The following is a 23,131-nucleotide window of genomic DNA, read 5'->3' as shown; positions in this document are numbered from 1 at the left end:
ACAACAATAATAGTGGGGGACTTCAACACTCCACTATCAGAGAAAGACAGGTCACAGGGAAAGAAGCTCAGCAAAGAGGCCAGAGAGCTAAACAATGTAATTAGGCAACAGGGCCTGATAGACATCTATAGAGCCTTTCATCCAAAAGCAAAAGGTTTCACATTCTTCTCCAATCCACACGGATCTTTCTCAAGAATAGATCACATGCTGGGGCACAAGGCCAGCCTGAGTAAATTCAAACACATAGATATTATCCAGACGTCTTTCTCAGACCACCATGCCATAAAGCTGGAGATTAATAGAAGGGCACCCAGAAAAGCAAGGGCCACCAATTGGAGAATAAACAACGATCTCCTACGACATGAATGGGTTAAGGTCCAGATCAGAGAGGATATCAGGAAATTTCTAGAAACTAATGAGAACGAGCATACAACATATCAAAACTTATGGGACACTGCAAAGGCAGTTATCAGAGGTAGCTTGATATCACTGAATGCATACATGAAAAAAGAAGAAAGGCGTATGACAGATATGTTAACACAAAACCTCCAACAACTAGAACAGAGTCAACAGAACTACCCCTCCAATAGCAAGAGAAAAGAAATAATAAAAATCAGGGCGGAGTTAAACCAGTGGGAAGACAAAAGAACAATGCAAAGGATTAACGCAACTAGAAGCTGGTTTTATGAACGAATTAATAAAATTGACACTCCCCTGGCAAAGCTTACCAAAGATAGAAAGGAACAATCATCAATAGCCAGGATGAGGGATGAATCGGGGGCAATAACAACAGACCCCAATGAGATAAAAAGGATAATCACAAAGTACTATGAAGGTTTGTATTCTAATGAATTCAGAAACCTGGAAGACATGGATAAATATTTAGAAAAACAATCTATCCCTAGATTATCTGAGACAGAGATCAAGAACCTCAACAAACCCATAGCGAAGGAAGAAATAGAGAGTGTCATCAAAAACCTACCAAGGAAAAAGGCCCCAGGGCCAGATGGCTACACAGCAGAATTTTACCAAACATTCAGGGAAGAGCTGACACCGATCCTCCACAAAGTATTCCAGAACATAGAAAAGAACGGCAAGCTCCCAAACTCATTTTACGAAGCCAGCATTACATTGATACCCAAACAGGGAAAAGACCCCACAAGTGTAGAGAATTATAGACCAATATCTCTAATGAACATAGATGCAAAAATCCTTAACAAAATATTGGCCAATAGAATACAAAGGAACATCAAACATATCATTCACCACGACCAAGTAGGATTCATCCCAGCGATGCAGGGATGGTTTAACATCCGAAAATCCATCAATATCATACACCACATCGAGAAGAAAAAGGATAAAAACCATATGATAATATCCATAGATGCAGAAAAAGCATTTGACAACATCCAGCATCCATTCCTAATCAAAACACTCATGAAGATAGGATTGGAAGGTAAGTTCCTCAAGCTCATACAAGCTATCTATGAAAGACCAACAGCCAACATCATAGTCAATGGAGAAAAGACAAGAACAATACCACTGAAAAAGGGTACAAGACAAGGATGCCCCCTGTCCCCTCTTCTATTCAATATCGTTTTGGAGGTCCTGGCTAACAACATAAGACAGCGGAAGGACATCAAAGGGATCCAGTTGGGAGAGGAGGAGGTGAAACTATCGTTATTTGCAGATGACATGATCTTATACATTGAAGACCCCCAAAACTCCACAGTTGGAATACTTACAGCAATAGAGGAATACGGAAGGGTAGCAGGATACAAGATCAATAAACAGAAGTCAGTAGGGTTTCTATACACATCGGACAGGGCCATGGAAGAGGTGATTAAGAGGGAAGTACCCTTCACAGTAGCCAAGAACAAACTGAAATACCTAGGAATATACTTAACAAAAAATACTAAAGACCTATATAAGCATAATTATAAAACCCTATTACAGGAAACCAAAAGTGACCTTCACAAATGGATGAAGCTCCCCTGCTCATGGTTAGGTAGGCTGAACATAGTAAAGATGACAGTTCTTCCTAAAGCACTCTACAAGTTCAATGCTATACCAATCCAATTACCATCAACCTTCTTCAAAGAATTGGAAAAACTGACCACCAACTTCATATGGAGAGGGAAGAAACCCAGAATTAGCAGAGAACTCCTCAAGAAGAAGGACACAATTGGAGGACTCGCCCTGCCTGATTTTAATGCCTACTACACAGCTACAGTGGTCAAAACAGCATGGTACTGGCACAATGATAGACACTCAGACCAGTGGAAAAGAATAGAAAGCCCAAGAGTAAAATCATCAGCATATAGACAACTGATCTTCGACAAGGGTCCCAAAAACGTCAAGTGGGAAGCAGATGCCCTCTTTAATAAGTGGTGCTGGAAACAATGGATATCCACATGTAGAAAGTTGAAACAAGACGCCTACCTCACCCCATGCACAAGAATACACTCAAGGTGGATCACAGATCTAGAAGTCAAACCCCAAACCATCAGGACGATTAAGGAGGGAATCGGGACTAATCTCAGAGCACTGGCCCAGGGAGCACATAGGCTCACTGCAACAGGGAAGGGGACACACACAGGTGATCTGGAAATCGACAAATGGGATCTAATAAGAATAATACACCTGTGCACCTCGAAAGACTTTGCCAAGAGGGTGACAAGGCAACCCACAGACTGGGAGAAGATTTTTAGTAATGACACGTCAGACAAAGGGCTCATTACTAAAATCTACAACACCATCATGACCTGCAAAAAGAGGAAAACAGTTAACCCCCTAAGGAAGTGGGCAAAAGAAATGAGAAGAACTTTCACTAGAGAGGAGATCAATATGGCCAATAAATATATGAGAAAGTGCTCGAAGTCCCTTGCCATAAGAGAAATGCAAATCAAAACAACCATGAGATACCACCTAACACCCCTGAGGCTAGCCCAGATCAGTAAATCAGAGAGCCACAAGTGTTGGAGGGGCTGTGGTGAAATAGGAACCCTCCTCCACTGCTGGTGGTCGTGCAGATTTGTACAGACACTGTGGAAAGCAATCTGGCGATACCTAAAGAAAATGGAAATTGATCTACCTTACGACCCAGCCATCCCTCTACTGGGCATATACCCGGTTGAAGCAGCAAATAAAACACGACCAGTCATATGCGCTCCAATGTTTATTGCGGCACAATTCACAATAGCAAAGACTTGGAAACAGCCTAAGTTTCCATCGATAGACGAGTGGATTAGCAAACTTTGGCACATACACACAATGGAGTATTATGCAGCACTAAAAAGCACCGATGAGCACATGAAACACGTTATTTCATGGGAAGAGCTGGAAGGAATTATGCTAAGCGAGGTAAGTCAGTCCCAAAGGGACAGGTACAACATGAGTTCTCTGAGGTAAGTACAATCAGCATGACAGAAATGGGGCATTAATCCACCCAAGGGGAGGGTATGGCTTATATCTCCACAGGGAAAGTGGGACCAGACTTCAACCCAGTGTCGCAAGGTGTGAATGCAATATCCCGGCGTGGAGGACGGAACCGGTGGAGAGGTCTGGGAGGCAGGCCCCAGCACCATAAATTAAGTGGATTCCTGCCCCTCCCCCGAAAAGAACTTGTTCCAAAGGACGACATTGACCCTGCAGCTATGGGAGATGGACATATTTGATCAGAGCACACGGGAGCAGATGAAGGGGCAGGAGGAGAGAGTGGAGCACAGCCTGGCCCACCAGGCCGTGATGATGATGTTCCTGAGTAGAGCAGCCAGTCCACAGAGAGAACAACATGGCTGGCCCTACTATGAGACATGATGCCCCTCAGTGACTAAGGGCGATACAGGGGACAGCACCGGAGACACAGTGTGGGAATTGCACCTGACCTGATCCCACCACACCGAGGCAATGCACTGGGGGAATGCAGCGGAACAGCAAGGGAATGGAGTGGCAAGGTCCCCAGGGAATGCTGAAAGTGGACTTTGGGGCCAGGGCGTGGTGCCCCAACAGACTGGACTGGAATACGCTCCTAAGGGCCAGCAAAGATCCCTGAACTAACTACAAGCTTTTGTCTTGTGAACTGTTTTGCTCTGTTCTTTTTCAGTGGTTTGTTTTGGTTGTTTTGTTGTCTGGTTGTATACTGTTGCTTTGTGTTCCTCTGTCTAGTTTTCGTGCATGTTAGTGACTCCACAGGTCTGTCTGAATAGGACAGGCTGGATGAACTATCTGGATGAAAAACAACGGGACCGACAGTTCCGGGGGGACTTGGGGTGGGGGGTAGGGGGGGGGTAAGGAAGTGGTGTTAACAAACCCAGGGACAAGGGAAAAACATGGGACACCAAATGGTAGAGAAGGGGGAGTGGCAGGCCTGGTGGGAAATGATCAAGGGTAAGGTTGCTTAGAGAAGAGGTATACTCTAGCCCAGGTGGCAATGAAGCATGGTAGTAGGGCAGGAGGAAGGTCAAGGGAGATGGAGGAAAGAGCTAGGAGTCAAAGGGCATTCATGGAGGTCTAGACAAAGACATGTACATGCAAATATATATAGGAGGTTGGGGAAATAGATCTTTGTGTCTATATTTATAGGTCAAGTATTAAGGTGGCGGAAGGACCTTGGGCCTCTACTCAAACACTCCCTCTATGCATGAATACCTTCTTTTATTAAATTGGAACTCTATGATGCTCACTCTCCCGACACAACAGCTGGAGCCAAAATGGGTGAACAAGTAAATGTGGTGAAGAAAGCTGATGGTGCCCGGCTATCAAAAGAGATAGTGACTGGGGTCTTAAAGGCTTGAAGATAAACAAGCGGCCATCTAGCTCAGAAGCAACAAAGTCCACATGGAAGAACACACCAGCCTGTGGGATCGAGTGGTCCCAAAGGGATCAGTTACCAGGCATCAAAGAACAAAAAATCATATCATTGACTACACACCTCCATGATAGGATCGCTGAAGACAAATGGGTGCACAAGCAAATGTGGTGAAGAAAGCTGATGGTGCCCGGCTATCAAAAGAGATAGTGTTTGGGGTCTTAAAGGCTTGAAGGTGAACAAGCGGCCATCTCGCTCAGAAACAAATAAGCCCACATGGAAGAAGCACACCGGCCAGTGCGATCACGAGGTGCCCAAGGGACCAGATATAAGGCATCATGCAAAAAAAAAAAAAAAAGATATAAGTGTGTGTATGTATGTGTATATGTATATATGTATGCGTATATATATATTATATTAAATGAAGGGGGAAGTGCAGAGTGGAGACCCAAGGCCCAAGTGTCGGCCAATGGAGATCCCCTCATAGAGGGGCTTAGGAAAGGAGATGGGTTAATTAGGGTGTGAGGTAGTATCGATGAAGAACACAGCTTTCCCCCAGATCCTGGATGCTTCCTCCCCCCAACTACCATGATCCGAATTCTACCTTGCAGGGCTGGATAGGACAGAGGCTGTGCACTGGTACATATGAGGGTTGGAGATACAGGGAATCCAGGGTGGATGATACCTCCAGGACCAAGGGCGTGAGGGACGATGCTGGGAGAGTGGAGGGTGAGTGGGTTGGAAAGGGGGAACTGATTACAAGGAGCCACATGTGACCTCTTCCCTGGGAGAGGGACAGCAGAGAAGGGGGGAAGGGAGACCCCGAATAGGGCAAGATATGACAAAATAACGAGGTATAAATTACCAAGGGCATATGAGGGAGGGGGGAAAAGGGAGGGAGGGGGGGAAAAAAAAAGAGGACCTGATGCAAGGGGCTTAAGTGAAGAGCAAATGCCTTGAGAATGATTGGGACAGGGAATGTATGGGTGTGCTTTATACAACTGATGTATGTATATGTATGGATTGTGGTAAGAGTTGTTGGAGTCCCTAATAAAATGTAAATGAAGAAAAGAGGAGAAAAAAATGATTAGGGCAAAGACTGTACAGATGTGCTTTATACAATTGATGTATGTATATGTATGAACTGTGAAAAGAATTGTATCAGCCCCAATAATTTGTTAAAAAATAAAAAATAATTAAAAAAAAATGAAAAAAAAAATGCATTTATAAAGAAGTATAAAGCCCAAGACCTAGACAATTTAAAAGTTGTAACAAACCTGAAACTTGGCCTTGTATTATTTCTCTTTTATTAAAATGTAATTTTGTTTAATTTGGATTAGCTATTTTAAAGAGTAGATTACTTTAGTCAGAACAGTGTTTTAGAACTCAGCTGGGTCACAGAAACTTTCTCACCACTCTATTCTAATTTGCAGTTTTGCTATAATAAAAGCTCGAAATATATTGCTACTGTCTAGACGTTTTATCTGAAACAAGTGTCCTTTGTAGTCTCAGAGGACTTTTCTATTTTATTTCCAGTAAATCAAAGTCTGTGAAGAGCTTCGGTTCTTATTAAGACATACCCTTCACAGTCCAGTGATTGCCAGCGGCAGCAAGCCATTGGCAGTTCATTTACATATAAGTGATGACTTCCATCAGGTAGTTGGCACAAAAACACAATGGACATTTAGAGCATATCCAATATTTCTTATTCTTTGATGAGCAGCAAGTGCCAATTTTTATATGGAAACTGACTATTGAAAAGTGAAGGCTTCTTGTCCGTGACCTTACACTGTCTTCTACAACTCCAGAGTGACATATTGCCACCGATCTCAATGGAGGCTTATGACGCTAAAGAAAATAGTCAGTGGCCCCATTTCAGCTTGTTAAAAGTCAGAATGAATAATCAAATTTAGATAATAAGAGACATCAAACTGATTTTTTTAACTAAAGAAAAAAATAAACATTATCTCACTCATGTCCATAGTTTAATTATTTATAATAATTAGTTATGAAAGTTTTAATTTTAATTCCTCATATATTTGCTATCTTCAATTAACTTAACTACACTTATTCACAAGTACGCTATTCGGATTTTCAAGTGTCTTTCATTATACTATCAGGCTTCTCCTCTATGTGTTGGAGACATGCAGGGGAAGACAGACGATGAAGGTAAAGGGAACCCTAATCATGTTATTTAAAAGAAGCAGGTTAAATAGTTGTTATCAGGCTGAAATCAACTCATATAATTTTAAGAAAAAATGAATTGTGCATTTCAAACCTTTTCAATACTGATATGAAGAAAAACAAACTTTTCTCTTGCCGGGAGTGCTCAGGGATCAGTAGGTAGAGTGCACGATTCAGTATCACAGGGACTCCGTGTGAGCGGCTTGCCACTCTCTTCCTCCCCTCCGTCAGATGCATAGTCATCATTTTCAAGTCAGACTTTCACCAATCCTTTTGGTCCATCTTCAGAGGTTCTGAGTTAGCATGATGTTAAGAATTTGTTTTCCTAAAATTTTAATAATTGTCCCGTGCATTCCAATAGTAAAATCCTTAGCACTTAGTAATCTGAGAGAGATTTGTTTTTCCTATGAAAAGCCAAAAGTCTACTGAAGAAAAGCTGGATTATAGATATTATTGGGTGAAGATTGAAACCTTGCATAAACTCCCTGTCTCTGGCCCCATCTCTGTTATACAGATTCGGTTCCTTCAGCTTTTGCTTGTTTGTTTCTTTACCTGTCTTATTTATTTTCTTTATCTCCTTGATCCATAGGGAGATGGATGGGGAGCTCAGTAAGGAAAGGGCTACAGTAACCGAAATGCCACCCAGAGAAGACGGGACAAACACATGTATGCTCTGGAAGCTGAGTAGGTGAGAGTTCTGAAATCAGGGTGCTAACTCTAAGTGAAAGTTTGTGTCTTTCTTGTTCTCCTTCTGGAAAAGGTCACATTGCCTTTCAATTCCTGTGGGCCCAGGATTCCTCAGATCTCCCCATACACTTGGCATTCATCTTCCCATGAATCCAGGAGGTTCTCAGCACAGGGTCCCAGCTATAAAAGATGGGCACTTGTATTGGCACATCTGTCTGGGTGGTCATGGCTCCCTTTTATTAACTCACATTTTAATCTCTCTTAAAGCTCAAAAGAGATCGATTCAAATAGAATCTAATCCTATAGCTTGCATCCTCCCTCATTAACATCATACCTCTAATCCTCATTAACATAACAGAAATTCGGCTTTCCAACACAGGAAGTTTATATCAACACACAAGGTGGAGGATAACTACATTCTACTGAGAATCCTGGGGTTGACAAGAGGCTACAATTCAGTGCAGCAAGTAGATAAACATACCACTGGATTCAAGTCGTAAAAGAATTACTGTTGGCTACCTTTCGATCCTTTTCAGCACAAAAGTAAACTGAAGAATATTATATTTTGACTCTCAGCTTCTCACTTAAGATCATCTGAGCAGGAGAGTAAGGTACATTAATGCTATAAATCCTAGCCTCCACTAGTAAATTAGCACTGTTTAAATCCATTTTAAGAAACTTTCAGCAAAAACTGAACCCTGGATAGTGATAGGAAAAAGTAAAATAATGAATTGGCATGAATGATTTCAACAAAAAGAGTAGGGTCATTTTTAAACCATCAAAAGAGTGAATGCAGCAGTATTTTGTATCAGAAAGCTATATTTAGGCACGGTAATCTGAAAGTCTTTACTGCACTTATTTATATTAGAACAGAATTCCATCCATTGACAGGAATACATGACACTCTCTTGATTGATCTTTATTGTTCTGAGAAAGCAGGTGTTTTAATATTCAATGTGGGCTGCTTAGCCAAAGGACATGATAGACCAATGCTTCTAAATTCTTTGTCGATACTCAGATGTTCGTCCGCTTTTCCTGTGATATTGAATCGATCCATTTCCAACCCTAGCCAGTCTTTTGAGTAGATAGGCCCAGTCCTTAAACAGTAACTTCGTGCTGAAAACAATCTCTCTTCACTTTGGTGCTATATAATGTTGCCTCAGTTTCCTCTCTCTCATTGAGCTGGCCACTAACCTCCCAACAATCCGTATGTTAGCTCTCTTGAGTACTGGATGTCCATTCACTGTAAGACAAAATACATATTCACATGAAATAATCTTCAATGAATATGATGGGAAGGCCTCATGTATCCAAAATCCAGGAACCTTATAGGAAATCAATTATGCTTGTTGTGTAAGATGAAAAAGAATGAGAATGGAAAGGCTTTTATCAAATGGCTTTCATTCCCTTATATATCATGCCAGGAAAATATGTCAGACAAGCAGATGGACTGAAAGGCAGAGAGAAAAACAGCCGAACCTGGATTCCTCCAAGAGTGCGCTTAAAGTAATTGAGCAACGGCCTGCGTTCGAATCTAAGTACAACAGCTTTGAAATGTTCTTCATTTTCATTATAATCTACTCTGATATTTACATTTGAATCGATATAAACTATGATGGGTATAGAATATTTCTTTCATGTGTTTCCACCCAATCCATCTTTATGTATAAATGTGCTATAGATAGCATAAATGTGCTATAGTCACCATTTAACACAGTGCTAATTTTTATATAGGGCAGTGTACTTTTTCTCTTTAAGCCTAATGATTGCTATTAAAAAATATCAACTTCCAAAAGCCAATTCAAGTTACAAGAAGAGCACTATATTGCTAAAAAGAAACTCATTATAGTAAGAAATGGAGTAGTGTTACTGTTTTCACGTTCATCTATATTGTTATTAAACAAGCACAAAAATTTTATAGCAATGTAATGAAATGAATTATTATTTAAGACAATTAGTTATAAAATAATTAGTACTTGTAATTATTGTTGCTCCTGTGACGATAGAGAAGGGCAACAGAAAAGATAAGCTATTCCAGCAAAATTAAAGGAAAAAGAACAGGATAGGCAGGCCAGTTATTAACATACACACTTAGGGCAAAAATTCAGTTGTGGGTTTTTGTTGGGTTTTCTTGTCAGGCTTTTCCCCCTCAAATATACCATATTAAGCGTGCATGTCATCAGTCAGAAAAAGCTATAATATGAGACCTATCAAAAGTGAAAGCTAGGATCCAAGTTTTCATTCGCACACATTTCTAAGTGAGTTCTGGCATAAGAAGCAATCTGCCTCCTCAGTTTTGAAATAGACACAATATCTGTCTTGCCCAATGCCTGAAAAGGTGCAAAAACAGATCAAAAGATATGTTTCTGACATTTCACAGATAGTCAACATACAGGTATATCATTATTATCTACATTATACCATTAGAGTAAGGGTGCTAACAATTGTATAATCTATTTTTTCAGAATATTTTAAATTAAGAGATCATTTTATTTTGAGAAGCATAAAAACACATGTAAAATTGATATATTTTTAACCTGTCAAGTAAATATTCTTAATCTTCATTTCTGTCAAAAGGCAAAATGGATTCAGAGAACAGTGATTTTGATTGAAACAAATGAAATCCTGAATAAAATATTAAATATTCTTCACTGCATTGCCAAGCTGGCAGAGATGGAAGAAAACATAAATGTCAAAATGAATTTAGTAAACTTAGCCGGTATTTGAGTGTAGAAGTAAATTCTTGTTTTCTGGAGGTTTTCTGCTGAACCTGGAGATAACAAATTCTGCCTTGAGCAGGGAGGAGACATGAGAAGAGATGGAAGGTCCACCCAAATTGGGGAGCCCTGCATGAGGCCACAGTATATACCTAGAGCCCTCCCACCACACCATTGGGGCAAAGGGATGATGTCTTAGCTAGTTTGCACTACCATAATAAAATATCGCAGAGGGTGGCTTTAAAGAATAGGAACTCATATTCTCACAGTGCAGGAGCCCATGATTGGGAATTCAGGCTGTGGCTTAAGACGGAGACCCAGTCTTTGCTCCGTCGGTTAGTGCATATTGCAGAAATCCTTAGCATTACTGGATACGGAGGCATCTGTCATTGTAGTCTGTCTTCCTCTCAACCCTCTGTGGGTCTATGCCACTATCTGGAACTTTTTATACCTCCAAATGGTATTGATTTGAGTTTACCATACATTGGAATGATCTCATTATCCAAACAAATAAACAGAAATTCTAAACAAGGCAATGTTTACAAGTAGAGTGGTTAGACTTAAGCACATTCATTTGCCACTCGACGTCTACGTAAGCAATGTCTGAGTACATACATCCATGTTCACAACCACCATAAAGTGTTTTACATTGTAAAGTTTAGTTATATAGCACAATTTCTAATAACAAATGGATGCTACTTTGCAATGTGCCTGAAACATTGTTATTAGAACTGTATAATTCTGTTAAATACGTGTTAGCATATCTGAAAATTCTCTTTAATTTTTGATGCATGACAAGGTATGCTATATAGGAAGATAAATGTTTGACTAACAGATGTTACAACCATACGCACCACACCATACAAACCATACCTAACTGCTCAGACTTACAAACCAATTTGACGGAAAAACAAATTTAGCAATAGAACTCGTTTGTATTCTGAGGACTACTTCTCCATGATATCATGGTCTCAGAAGGTCTACATTATACACCTTACTATTTAAAGATTAGCATGACCAGTAAGTGGCATGTGGCTGTAATTTCTTGTTGTAGTTATTCAGGACTATCAAGTCATAGTAAACCCACGTACAACAGAATAAACCACTTTAGTACCATCCTTACAATGCTTCCTGTATGTGAGGTCACTGTGTCAATCATCTCGTTAGTGATCGTCTTCCTCTTATTTGCTTTCCTACTTTACCAAGGAAGATGTTCCTTCACAGGGACTGGTACCTCCTGACAACGTGCCCCAAAGCATCGACATCCCCACCTCTAAAGCGTATTCTGGCTGTACTTCTTCCAGAAAGGATTTGTTCATTCTTCTGATATATAACATATGTCCATTTTTCCTAAAAAACACAAGCTCACTACCATTGAGCTGGTGCTGACGCATAGCGACCCTAACGGACAGAACAGCACTTCCCTGGTGGGCTTCCTGTAAATCTGTATGGGAGGAGAAAGCCTCATCTTTTCCCCACAGGGCAGCTGTGGTTTCACAGAGTTGACGATGTGCCCACTAACACCATAATTCAAATGCATACATTCTTCTTTAGTTTTCCTTCTTCATTATCCAGCCTTTACATGTATGTAATGTGATCGAAGATACCATGACCAGGGCCTGTGCGCCTTAGTCCTCAAAGTGATATTGTTACGCTTTCAACACCAAACAAAAGTCTCCATCAGCAGTGTTGTCCAATGTAGTACCTTGCTTTACTTCTTGACTGCTGCTTCTCTGGGCTTTGATAATAAAGCCAAGAGAAATTAAGCCTTTGGCAACTTTCCATCTTTTCTCCAGGTATTATGATGTTTTTATTGGTGCAAATTTGGGGATTTGTTATGATATTAATTATTGGTATATTATGGGATTTTTTTCACTTTGAAATGAAGATGTAATTCATAGTGTCGGCGGTAGTGTTTGCTCTTAATCCGTAAAGTTCTTTAACTATCTTCGTCCTCTGCTTTCATCAAGCAAGCTAGTCTTCCGCATATTGAAAGTTGTTAATATGCCTTGCTCTAGTCCTAGTACTGCAGGCTTCTTCACGTAGCCCAGCCTCTCAGATGATTTGCTCAGCCTCCTGCTTGAATAAGTATGGCGAAATGATTCTGTCTTGAGGTGCATCGCTCCTGACTTCAATGAATTCATTATTCCCTATTTCGTACTGACTCTTGATCGACTTACAGATTCCACATGAACACAAATAATCTTGTGGAATTCACTTCCTCTTGATTTTGATTCTATCCATACTTTTTATGCTGTATACTTTAAATGCTCTGCATACATAATAGAGCAAAATTAAACAATTTTCTGGTATTCTCTGCTTTCAACCATGATTCATCTGACATTAGCAATGACTCACTTTGGTTCGTGTCCACTTCTGAATCCAGCATGATATCTGGCAGCTCCCCATCAATATACAGATGCTACCAATTGTTATTTGATTTTCCAGAACAATTTTACTTGCGTGTGATACTAATGGGATTACTTGTTATTTTCCACATTCTGTTGGATAATTTTTCCTTGGAATGAGCACAAATATAAACCTCTTCTACTTGTTTGGCCAGGTAGCTATCTCTTAAATCTCTTGGCCCTAATGAATTAGCATCTCCAGGGCTACATTGTTGCACCATTTCAATTGGCATTGAGCCAATTCCTCAAGCCTTGGCTTTCACCGTTTCCTTCAGTGCTTTTTTGATTGCTTCATTCAATTTCACTGATTCTTGCGCATGCACTACCACATGAACTTTCTGAACGCTGACTGATTTGTTTCAGTACAGTGTATTCCTTACATCATTTTGATGCTTCCCGTGGATACAATATTTTTCCCAGATTGTTGTTAGACACTGTTGTCTGTTGTGACCAAAGGTGACCTTGTATACAAACAATAGAACAAAACTGTCTGATCCGGAACCATCCTCACAATTGGGGTTATGCTTGAGCCTAGTGCTGCACCCGCTGTGTCAGTTCATCCTCCTTTGGGCTGACCTGCTCTTTGCCAAGCTTGATGTCATTTTGCAGGGACTGCTCCCTCCTCACAATATATCAATCCATAGTGCATGAAGCAGACCAGTTATCTTCTCTTCTAAAAAGCACTTTGGTTGTACTTTTTCCAAGATAAATCTGCTTGCTCTTTAGGCTGTTGTGTTTAGGTGTCATTGCGTTGGCGACAACTTTGTACAACAGAATGAAGCACCACCTAATCCCGAGCCATCCTCTCGATTTTTCTTAGATCCTCTTATATTCGAGCTCGAGCTCACGGTTGTCACTACTGTGCCAATCAGTCTTTCTAAGTGCCTTACTCAGTTTTTGCTATCTCTCCCCTTTACTAGGCATGATGTCCTTCTTCAGAAACAGGCCTCTTCTGGTAACATGTCTGTAAAGGCAAAACTGAGGAACAGGGAGGAAGACGGACATGATACTTACAAGGGAGAGCAGAGCTTTATTCTGTGGGGGTGTGGGGGGAGCTCCATGACCTAGGCCAACAGGTCAGGGAAGTAGTGCTCAGCAGCTGGGGGGAGGGCTGTAAAGGGGTGGCGAGGAATGTAGGGTAATTAGCATATGGGAGTGGAAACCAGGAGAATTGCTGGTGAAAGCCTGGCTGCTTTCTTTGAGCCAGTAACACCTGGTTTCACTGGTTGTTATCTTATCTTGGGATGTGGGGGCGGGGGAGCACATGCAGGACCTGGACCTGCTTCAGCTTAGTCTAAACGGGGTTCTGTCTAGTTCAGACCCGACCCAAACAATGGCCAAAGCACATAAGACAAAACCTCTCCACGCTTGCCTCCGAAACGCACTCTAGCAGTAATTCTTTCAGGGTGATCTTTTTGTTCTGTTGGCAGTCTGTGGTCATTTCGGTTCTTCACCAGTCCCAGAATTCAAATGCATGGAGTCTTTGCTCTTCTAATTCAGTGTCCAACTTCCACATGCATATGAAGCAATTGAAAATCCTCTGGCATGGGCCAGGTGACCATTAGTCCTCAAAGATAGCATCCTTCCGTTTCAGCACTCTCAAGAAGTCTCCTGCAGCAGATTTACCCAATGTAATGTTTAGTTTGCTCGCTTGACTGTTGCTTACATAAGCATTATATGTGAATCTAAGTAAGGCGACATTCTTGACAAGTTCAAATTTTTTTTCCGGCTTATCATTATGCTATCAATTGGTCCCATGCTGAGGATTTTCATTTTCCTTACATTGAATTGTATTCCATACTGAAGACCGAAATCCTGCAGAGACTGAGGGCGGCTCAGTGGCAGAATCCGCACCTCCCAGTCAATGCTCCTGACTACTAACATCACCTGCCTGTGAGTGGAGGCTGTCTGTGGCTCAGATGTTTGTTCTTTAGGCGGTCTATGATACTTTCAATGTTGTTTGCACATTTATCAATTATTCTTCAGCCTTCCTTTTTCATTGTCCATCCTTCACATGCATATTTGGTGATTGAAAATATCTTTGTTTCATTCAGGCACAACTAAATTCTCAAAATGACATTTTAGCTCTTTAACGCTTTAAAAAGCTCTTGTACCAGAAATTTACCGAATGCAATAGATATTTTGATTTCTTGACTGCTGCTCCCATGAAAATTCATCAATATTGCAACTCTTTTCTTGAATTTTTCTTCAGTTCGTCCAGCTTCAGTTCTTCTAGCATGCGGTTTACCCTTCTGGCTTTCTTACGCCAGGTCTTTGTGCATGTCTATGGAATAGTTTTTCTCCTTGAGTTTTGCTTAAAATTTTATCATCACCTCTTATTTCCTCATTTCTTCCTGTTGTTTTAGTCTGTGTTCAAGATCAAGTCTGAGTCTTTTTTTAACATTTAATTTTTGTGTTGTATTTCCCACTTTTCAGTGATCCTCTTTCTCTCTGTATGACATTCTTAAAGCTATCCCAGAACTCATTGGTCCTTAAGCATTTAAAAGTCCAACCCTTGGACTCAAATCTATTCATGAGGGGACTATAAACTCAGGGCATATGTACTGAATATATATTGTTTGCTATCTAATCCTCTTTTCATTTTCTTCACTTTCAACTTGAACAAGTGATTGTGTCTTCTATAATCTGCCCCTAGTCTTCTGGCTGGTGATATGGAAACTCACTCCACAGATGCTTTCAGTTTGGTTCCTGTATATGTCATTTGGCAAGATCCGTGTGCATAGTTACTGTTTGTGTTGTTGAAAAAAAGTGCTGGCAATAAGTAAGAAGATGGTCTTGCAAAATTATCAGATGTTCCTCAGCGTAGTTTCTATCACTATGGTCATATTTTCCAACGACGGCCCCTTTTCCCCATAACTTTTATTTTCCAGTCACTATCAATTAAAAATGTGTCTTGGCTTCATGCATGATCAATTTCTCATGTATGAGAAATTGGTACAATTCTTCGGTTTCTTCATTTTGAGACTTACTGTTTGGTGTGTATATTTAAGTATAGTAGGATCAACTAGTCTTCCTTGTGGGTTTATGGAGATTATCTTCTCACTGATATCGTTAGACTTCAGGGTAGACCTTGACATGTTCTCTGTAAGGGATGTCCAATTTCCCACAGATGGGCCCTGGGTCCCCACGCTGCACTCCCCATCATTCACAATGCTATGATTTTTTTTTTTTTTTGTCTTTAATGCCTGACACCTGTTCCCTTCAATGCCTTGTCATCTCACAGGCTGGTGTGCATTTTCCATGTGGGCTTTGTTGTTTTTCAGTTAGATGGCCCCTTGTTTATCTTCCAGCCTATGGGACCCCAAATTCTATATATTTTGACAACTGGACACCATCAGCTTTTTTTATCGCACTTGCCCATGCACCTGCTTTGTCTTCAGTGTTTGCGTAGGGGTAGGCTGATGTGCTTCTTCCTTGTGGGCTTTGTTGTTTCTTAGCTAGATGGCCTCTTGATTGTCTTCAGGCCTTTAAGATCCCTGATGCTATATCACTTGATAGCCGGGCACCATTAGCTTTGTTCGCAACTTTTGTTTATGCACCCACTTTGTCCTCAGTGATCAAGTTGGGACAGGCCGGTGTGCTTCTTCCGTGTGGATTTTGTTGTCTCTCAACTAGATGGCTGCTCGTTTATCTTCAGGTCTTTAAGACTTCAGGTGCTATATCTTTTGGTAGCCGGGCACCATCAGCTTTCTTCACCACATCTGCCTGTGCACCCATTGTTATCTGTGATCGTGCCAGTCAGGTGAGCATCTCAGACTGCTGAATTTTTAGAACAAAGTGTTCTTGTGTTGAGGGAGTACTTGAGCCAGGGGCCCACTGTCGATCTGTTTCCTTAATACTAAACCTATAAATATGTGTACATAGATCTATTCCCCCCTTATCATATATAAATATATTTACATTTTTATATGTCTGTATTTAAATCTTTATGGCTACCTTTGCCTCCTAGTTCTTTCCTCTGTTTCTTTGTACTTTCCTCTTGTACCACTATCATGTTCTGCCTTCATTTGGGTTTTAGGAATTCCTCTCAGTTACATTGCCCTTGATCCAGCCATGCCAGACCACCCACACCCTCCTTGAGACTGAATCAATGTCTGTTTTGATGTCCTAGATTTTGCCACTTGTATGATCCAAAAGCATCTCAAATAAATGCCAGTTGGTTGGACTTCAAGAAAAAAGAGCATATAAGATTAAATGGCTTGCTCTCTGCTACTAACAAAAGAGTTGACTATTCAGACTCACCCAAGGGTGCTGAGAAATAAAAGCTTGCAAATCTAATTCCACCAAGATTGCAGGCAGTTAGACCTATCAGGTATCTGAGCGGTACAATGCACGGGCACCAGGAGTCAGAAGCTATGTGAAGGCCATGCAGCTGGTTTCCCTCCTGTGGGGGTTGGGCTCCGGTAAGCAAATACAAAATACCTCAGGAAGAAGAAATTGCAACCAAGGCTTCCAAGCTACAACATAAATAATATTTTTATTCAACTGCAAGATTGAAATGCATTTTCAAATTTATTTATATTGCTGTTGAGAACACCGACTCAGCCTTTCAAACACATTTATATGTACAGTTCAGCAATTTTGACTTTGCCCTTCAAGTGGGCCAACCCTTCTCATATCCCTTTTCCAATTCTTTTCTCTTCATGAATATATGCTCCCTGTTCCCTAAATGTCCTAACTGACCCTGGGGTTCCTGGTATCAATTTGATCACATTTAGATAAATGTTGCACAATATTTAAGGTAGACATTCTTTATTAATTGAACTAAAGTATTGTTTGGTTTCAGGAAACCTAGGGAATATTTTTAGTTTAAGATTTAGGCATTTTTCTCAGGGCAGTAGTTTTGCTGGCTCATCCAGCTTCTATTGTTTCAAAATATCTGGTTTCCATAAATGCTTTATAATCTCTTCTATCCTCCAACTCCTTTCTTCTTCTATAGAAGCTTTGAGAAAAATGTTGAGGGTAGTGGTAGGTAGGTGGGTATCATTTTTTTTTTAATTACATGGTAAAATGAGCAGTTGTCCATGTGTGGTCAATGAACCACACATCCCATTGCCTTCTTTATTCTGGGGAATCTTTCTTCTGTTGCTCCAGACCAATAGAAATCAATTATTGGACCTTGGCCAGCTGCTTGCAATCTTTTGAGAGCCCTGGCTATTATGCAATGAACTAGGAGATAAAACGTGTTATTGGGTCAATTAATTATGTAGATTTCCTGAGACACCATCACCCTAAACTTCCACAGCACGGAATTAAACCCCATGAGGTGGCTAATTGTATATATAATATATCTATTATAGAACTTTTACCAATTCAACATTTTACAGGTATAGAATGTATTGAGAGAGAGCACATCAATCTGCTGGGTAAACATAAATTCACTGAGTGTGAATTTTCCATCTTCATGCACTGAAAGTTGGTATTTGATAAGCAAGAACTATCACTTTGACATGCAGTTTACAAAGCAATACATGAAATATAACCCCATGTAAAATTAAATGTTAACAGGAGGTGCAATGCGGGGTGGGGACCCAAAGCCCATCTGTAGGCAACTGGACATCCCTTTGCAGAGGGATCTCAGGGAGGATACTAGTGAGTTGAGGTGCAGTGCAGCATTGATGAGACATACAACTTTCCTCTAGTTCTTAAATACTTCCTCCCCATCCACTATCATGATCCCAATTTTACCTTGTAAGTCTGACTCCACCAGAGGATGTACATTGCTATGATAGGAACTGGAAACACAGGGAATCCAGGCCTGATGGTCCCTTCAGGACCACTGGTGTGAGTGGCGATACTGGGAGGGTGGAGGTAGGGTAGGGTGGAAAGGGGAAACTGATTACAAGGATCAACATCTAACCTCCTCCCGGGGGAGGGACAACAGAAAAGTAGGTGAAGGGAGACGTTGGGCATTGTAATATATGATAAAATAATAAAAATTTATAAATTATCAGTGGTTAATGAGGGAGGGGGGAACAGGTAGGGAAGGGGAAAAAATGAGAAGCTGTAACCAAGGACTCAAGTGGAAAGCAAATGTTTGGCGAATGATGAAGGTAACAAATGTGCTTGACACAATGGATGTACATATGGATTGTGATAAGACCTGTACAAGCCCCCAATAAAATGATTTAAATTAAAAATAATTTTAAAACAACATATTGTTATATTTTTAAATCTGTATGTATTTTTTAATGTTATACTTATATTAATAATATATCAGAGACTTTAATAGTTCCAGATCAGGATGTATTGGAGGAATTCATCCTTTATATCAGATAATGAAAACATAATTAGATATTAGAAATTTTTATTTATATTTTGATAGTTAAAAATAACTATCTTCACACTGAGAAAATATTTGAAAATAGATGATATAGTTAATATGCATTTTACAAACTGTATTTTCAGGGAAAAATTTTTCAGAAAAATTCAGTGTATGCATTTACCCTCTGTGTTATTTATGGATTGTCTCCAAATGTTCATATTCACAGGTTTGTAATATTATTTTCATATATTTTCTCCTGAACTATTCAAGGTTGTATTATTTTATATAACTGGTTATTTTCCATGAAAACCTTAAAAATGTATCATTGTAGGGGACCCTGGAAAGGAAACCAGCACAAATGTAATGGAAAATTATATATATAATATATATAAAACAGTAAGTATCTAGTTAGTCCTATTTATTCAGGTTCTTGCTAAGTACTACAGGCTACAGGGTATATCACCGGCAATAGTGAGAGCTTGTTTTTTCCTAAATAAGGAAAAAAGCAAGTAAACTAGTTATTATGATACTTCATAAAAATTTAGTAGAAAACAAAACCGAAATGGAGGGGGGAGAAAGTGTCATCTCACACTGTCCAACAAAAATGATCAGCGTGGCTATGGAGCAATTACAGGTCTAGGCGGAAATTAAGGATCTATTTCAATATTTAATTATAATCATGCAGGAGGAGCAGAGTTCTAAGTTTGAACCTTTGTTTTTAGGCCTTAGGCCTGAGATGGTTATGCTCAGGAGGCTGATGGAATTGATCCTTTAGGGGACTTCTTGAGATTTTCTTGCGGAGACCCCCCAAATGAGAAGAGTGGATCAATAAAATAGTGGCAGATGGCAAAGACAGCCGGTTTATGAGGTGAGAGGTACCTCTTGCTAAAGTTATTTGGTTAGACTTCCACTCTACTATTACTTTTCCATTACCTTTTGAGGAGGCTTTTGCTCATAACTTAGTGAAATGAAGTCTCCAATGTAAAAGAACAGATCAGAGAGAGACTAGTTGGTGGAATTGCTACCTCTTGGAACGTTAACTGCGAAACCAGCAGTTCATCCCCACCAGCTGCTCTATGGGGAGAAAGACCCTGTTTTCTACTCCTAGAAAGGGTTCCCGTCTCAGAAACCCACAGGCACAGTTCCCCTCTGTCTGTAGGATGTCGATGAGTTGGAATCCATGCACTGGCCATGATTTTCTTTTGGGGGCTCGTAATTTGGGGAAGCCAAGTCTATGAGATTGATGTATAAGGTCAGGGAGAACAGCTTCTTCCCTAAGTGGGTTAATTTAGGACCGTAGAATCTGCACAGAACGGTTTGCAAGGTGCTGCAGCTTCAGTGGGGCATCTTCATCAGGCTACCGAATATCAAGGTGACAACAAAATGCACCCTGCAGAGGACCAGAAGGAAACTGCGTGGAATTTCATGTTGCAGCCCAGAGTGTGTAACTGGAATAATGTAGAATTCCTAGACAAAACTCACTCGAGTTCTGAGGATCACTTTCAAAGAGACCAGATGGTGCAAAGGAGTTGGTAGAAAATTCTGATTTATTTTTGTTTATTTCTTTTATGTTGGACTTTTTTTTTTAATCCAAGGAGCATGGCTGGTACAGTAGCTAAGCACCCAGCAGCTAACTGAAAATTCAGAGGTTCAAGCCCACTATCAGTTTATTCGTGGAGAAAGAGATGGCAGTTTGCTACTGTAACAATTTTAGCATTAAAAACCCTATGGGGCAGTTCTACCTATAACAGAACTATAGCATCTCTGAGTTGATTTTGTTTGATGCCAATGATTTATTTATGTATCTACACCTATGTGTACACATTCATACAGATATATATGCATAAGTTCTTTATCTTGTTTTACATGATGAAAGCTTGATTTATCACACCCCACTGCTCATAGTTCCTTAAACTACCATTCTGCCAGTCGTGTGGCTTCATCAAGAGTGACCAAAAATAAATTATCCCCTTTCTTGTGCTTAGCAATTTTAAACCTAGGTGAACATTTTCAAACGGCTGATAATTACTTTACTCTTGAGTTTTGAAATAATGAATTCTCTCTTTTATAATCCACACAATATATTAAAAACGAGTTATTTAATAAACACATACATTTCATGTGAAACAAATGATATCCTCAAGCTGAAAACCACATTCACTATCACAGAGCCAATTCTGACTCAAAGAGACCCTATAGGACAGGGTAAACCTGCCTTGTGAGTTGCCTATACTATAATTCTTTACAGCAGTGGAAAACCTCATCGTTTCCCTATGGCGTGGCTACTGATTTTGAACTGCTGACTTTAAGATTAGAAAGAGAACACACAACCCTTACACCACCAGCAACTGGTGTCCTTAGAAAGCACTGAAGATTTGGAGATACGCTGGTACATCCAGTGCAGACAGAGGCAGGGAATGAAGCAACACAGTTATAAACTAAGGAGTGCCCAGGATCGCTGGGAACCACTAGAAACTCCGAAGATCTTCTCCTAAAATCTTCAGCGGGATCATTGGTCTGCTGTAATAAAGTCAGTTGTGTTAAGGTCCCCAGTTGTCATCCCTTGGAAACTACTCTAGCACCCAAGGACAGGCGGCATGATTTACATTTCAGTGCAGACCAGCCAGGAAGGACAGAAGATCACATACTGAATGTTTCTCACAGGATGAAAGAAAACGGGGATCACGCCTATTATTAATAAGTGTGCAATCTTAGAGTAAGAAAGAATAGAAGATTAAACCTAGGTATTCTACATAATAAGAGTGGCATAAAATATAAAAGAAATACAGCTTATGGAATGTTGAGATGAAACAAACCAGTCTGATTACTCGTCAAAGAATAATTTGTATGTGTGTGGCTTATCAAACCAGATGTACTACGCAAAAAGAAAGATTCATCAAACACCATATCAACTCCCTGAAAGAGGAGAGAGGAAATGTGGATCGAATTAGCTTTGGAAAATAGTGCTCTAACTGAAGAGTGAAGAATAACAGCAAAAAGAACTGAGCACATAAACACTTTGTTCAAGTTGTTTCTGGCAGCAGTTCAGGTCAACGACTCTAAAACTGTTTTACATGAAGACTCCCTTCAACTCTCATGTAATTGAGCTGAATAAATAAGTAAATGGCTGGTGGATCGGATTGGGGGGGGGGGGCTGGTTTCTCACAGTTGGAGAGAGAGGCTAGAATGAATTATGTAATAGTCGTTTAGAGTCAAAGCCATCAGTGCAAACTCTTATTGATCTTAATATTGATACAATAGGATTGATAGAGAAATAATTACTGATATGCTTGCATATGTCAGTTAGTACAGGTAGTTCTTGACTTACAACCTATCCAAGTTACAATAAATAGCATTTGTGATACTCTGTTTTTGTTTATGTATTTTGTTTTTGGTAATTGATTGTTAGCAATGTATGCTACATACAATAAGTCTTAGATATTCACTCCCAGATGTTCAAGGATTAGATTTATAGAAATATTGATATTAAAGGCAATAATAATGAAAAGTCAAAAAAACATTTAATCTATGTCACAACAAATTTAGAACAGAGTATTCATAAAGCATTCTTCATAGCTAGTTCCTCACTCTGTTCTCTGAAAGAGAATGGAAACACTGTCATCTGAGTAACAATGAGCACACCCTGTGTCTCGGTCTGTTTGTTTGTTTTCCTAATGCTATTGTTGTTGTACATCATCAATCAATTGTGACTCCTGGAAACCCTGTGAAACCATATGGCTCCCTAAGCTGTAGTCTTTATAAGAACAAATCACCTGTCCTTTCCTCACACAGACAGCTGATGGCTTTGAACTAACACTCAACAGAAACAATTTGGTTTCTAATAAAGGTTTAACTATCCTAGCTCAGAGCAACATTGTAAATGTCAATAAATAAATAATTGGGGAAGAATATACCAATATTTATCAGAGAATTTGAGACAATTTATTTAGATACTCCCTCTTCTGGGAGGTTATTATCTACTCCTTTTTTGTAAGCAGAATTTAGATACGCTTTTCCAAAACAAGAGATTATAACAAAG

General features: G+C 40.0%; 1 protein-coding gene across 1 annotated transcript in view; it reads right to left on the bottom strand.

The window, feature by feature from the left end:
• Positions 1–8,814: 8,814 nt before the first annotated feature.
• The window catches only part of IQCM (IQ motif containing M), a 473,119-nt gene continuing 458,802 nt past the window's right edge, over positions 8,815–23,131 (bottom strand). The window contains exon 16 of the mRNA XM_075543525.1: positions 8,815–8,924. Within this exon, the coding sequence (XP_075399640.1) occupies positions 8,815–8,924 (110 nt within the window). The remainder of the gene's footprint in view (positions 8,925–23,131) is intronic.

Source organism: Tenrec ecaudatus, chromosome 3 (assembly GCF_050624435.1).
Source record: "Tenrec ecaudatus isolate mTenEca1 chromosome 3, mTenEca1.hap1, whole genome shotgun sequence".
Classification (NCBI taxonomy): domain Eukaryota; kingdom Metazoa; phylum Chordata; class Mammalia; order Afrosoricida; family Tenrecidae; genus Tenrec; species Tenrec ecaudatus.
This window is presented reverse-complemented; position numbering and strand designations above follow the sequence as displayed.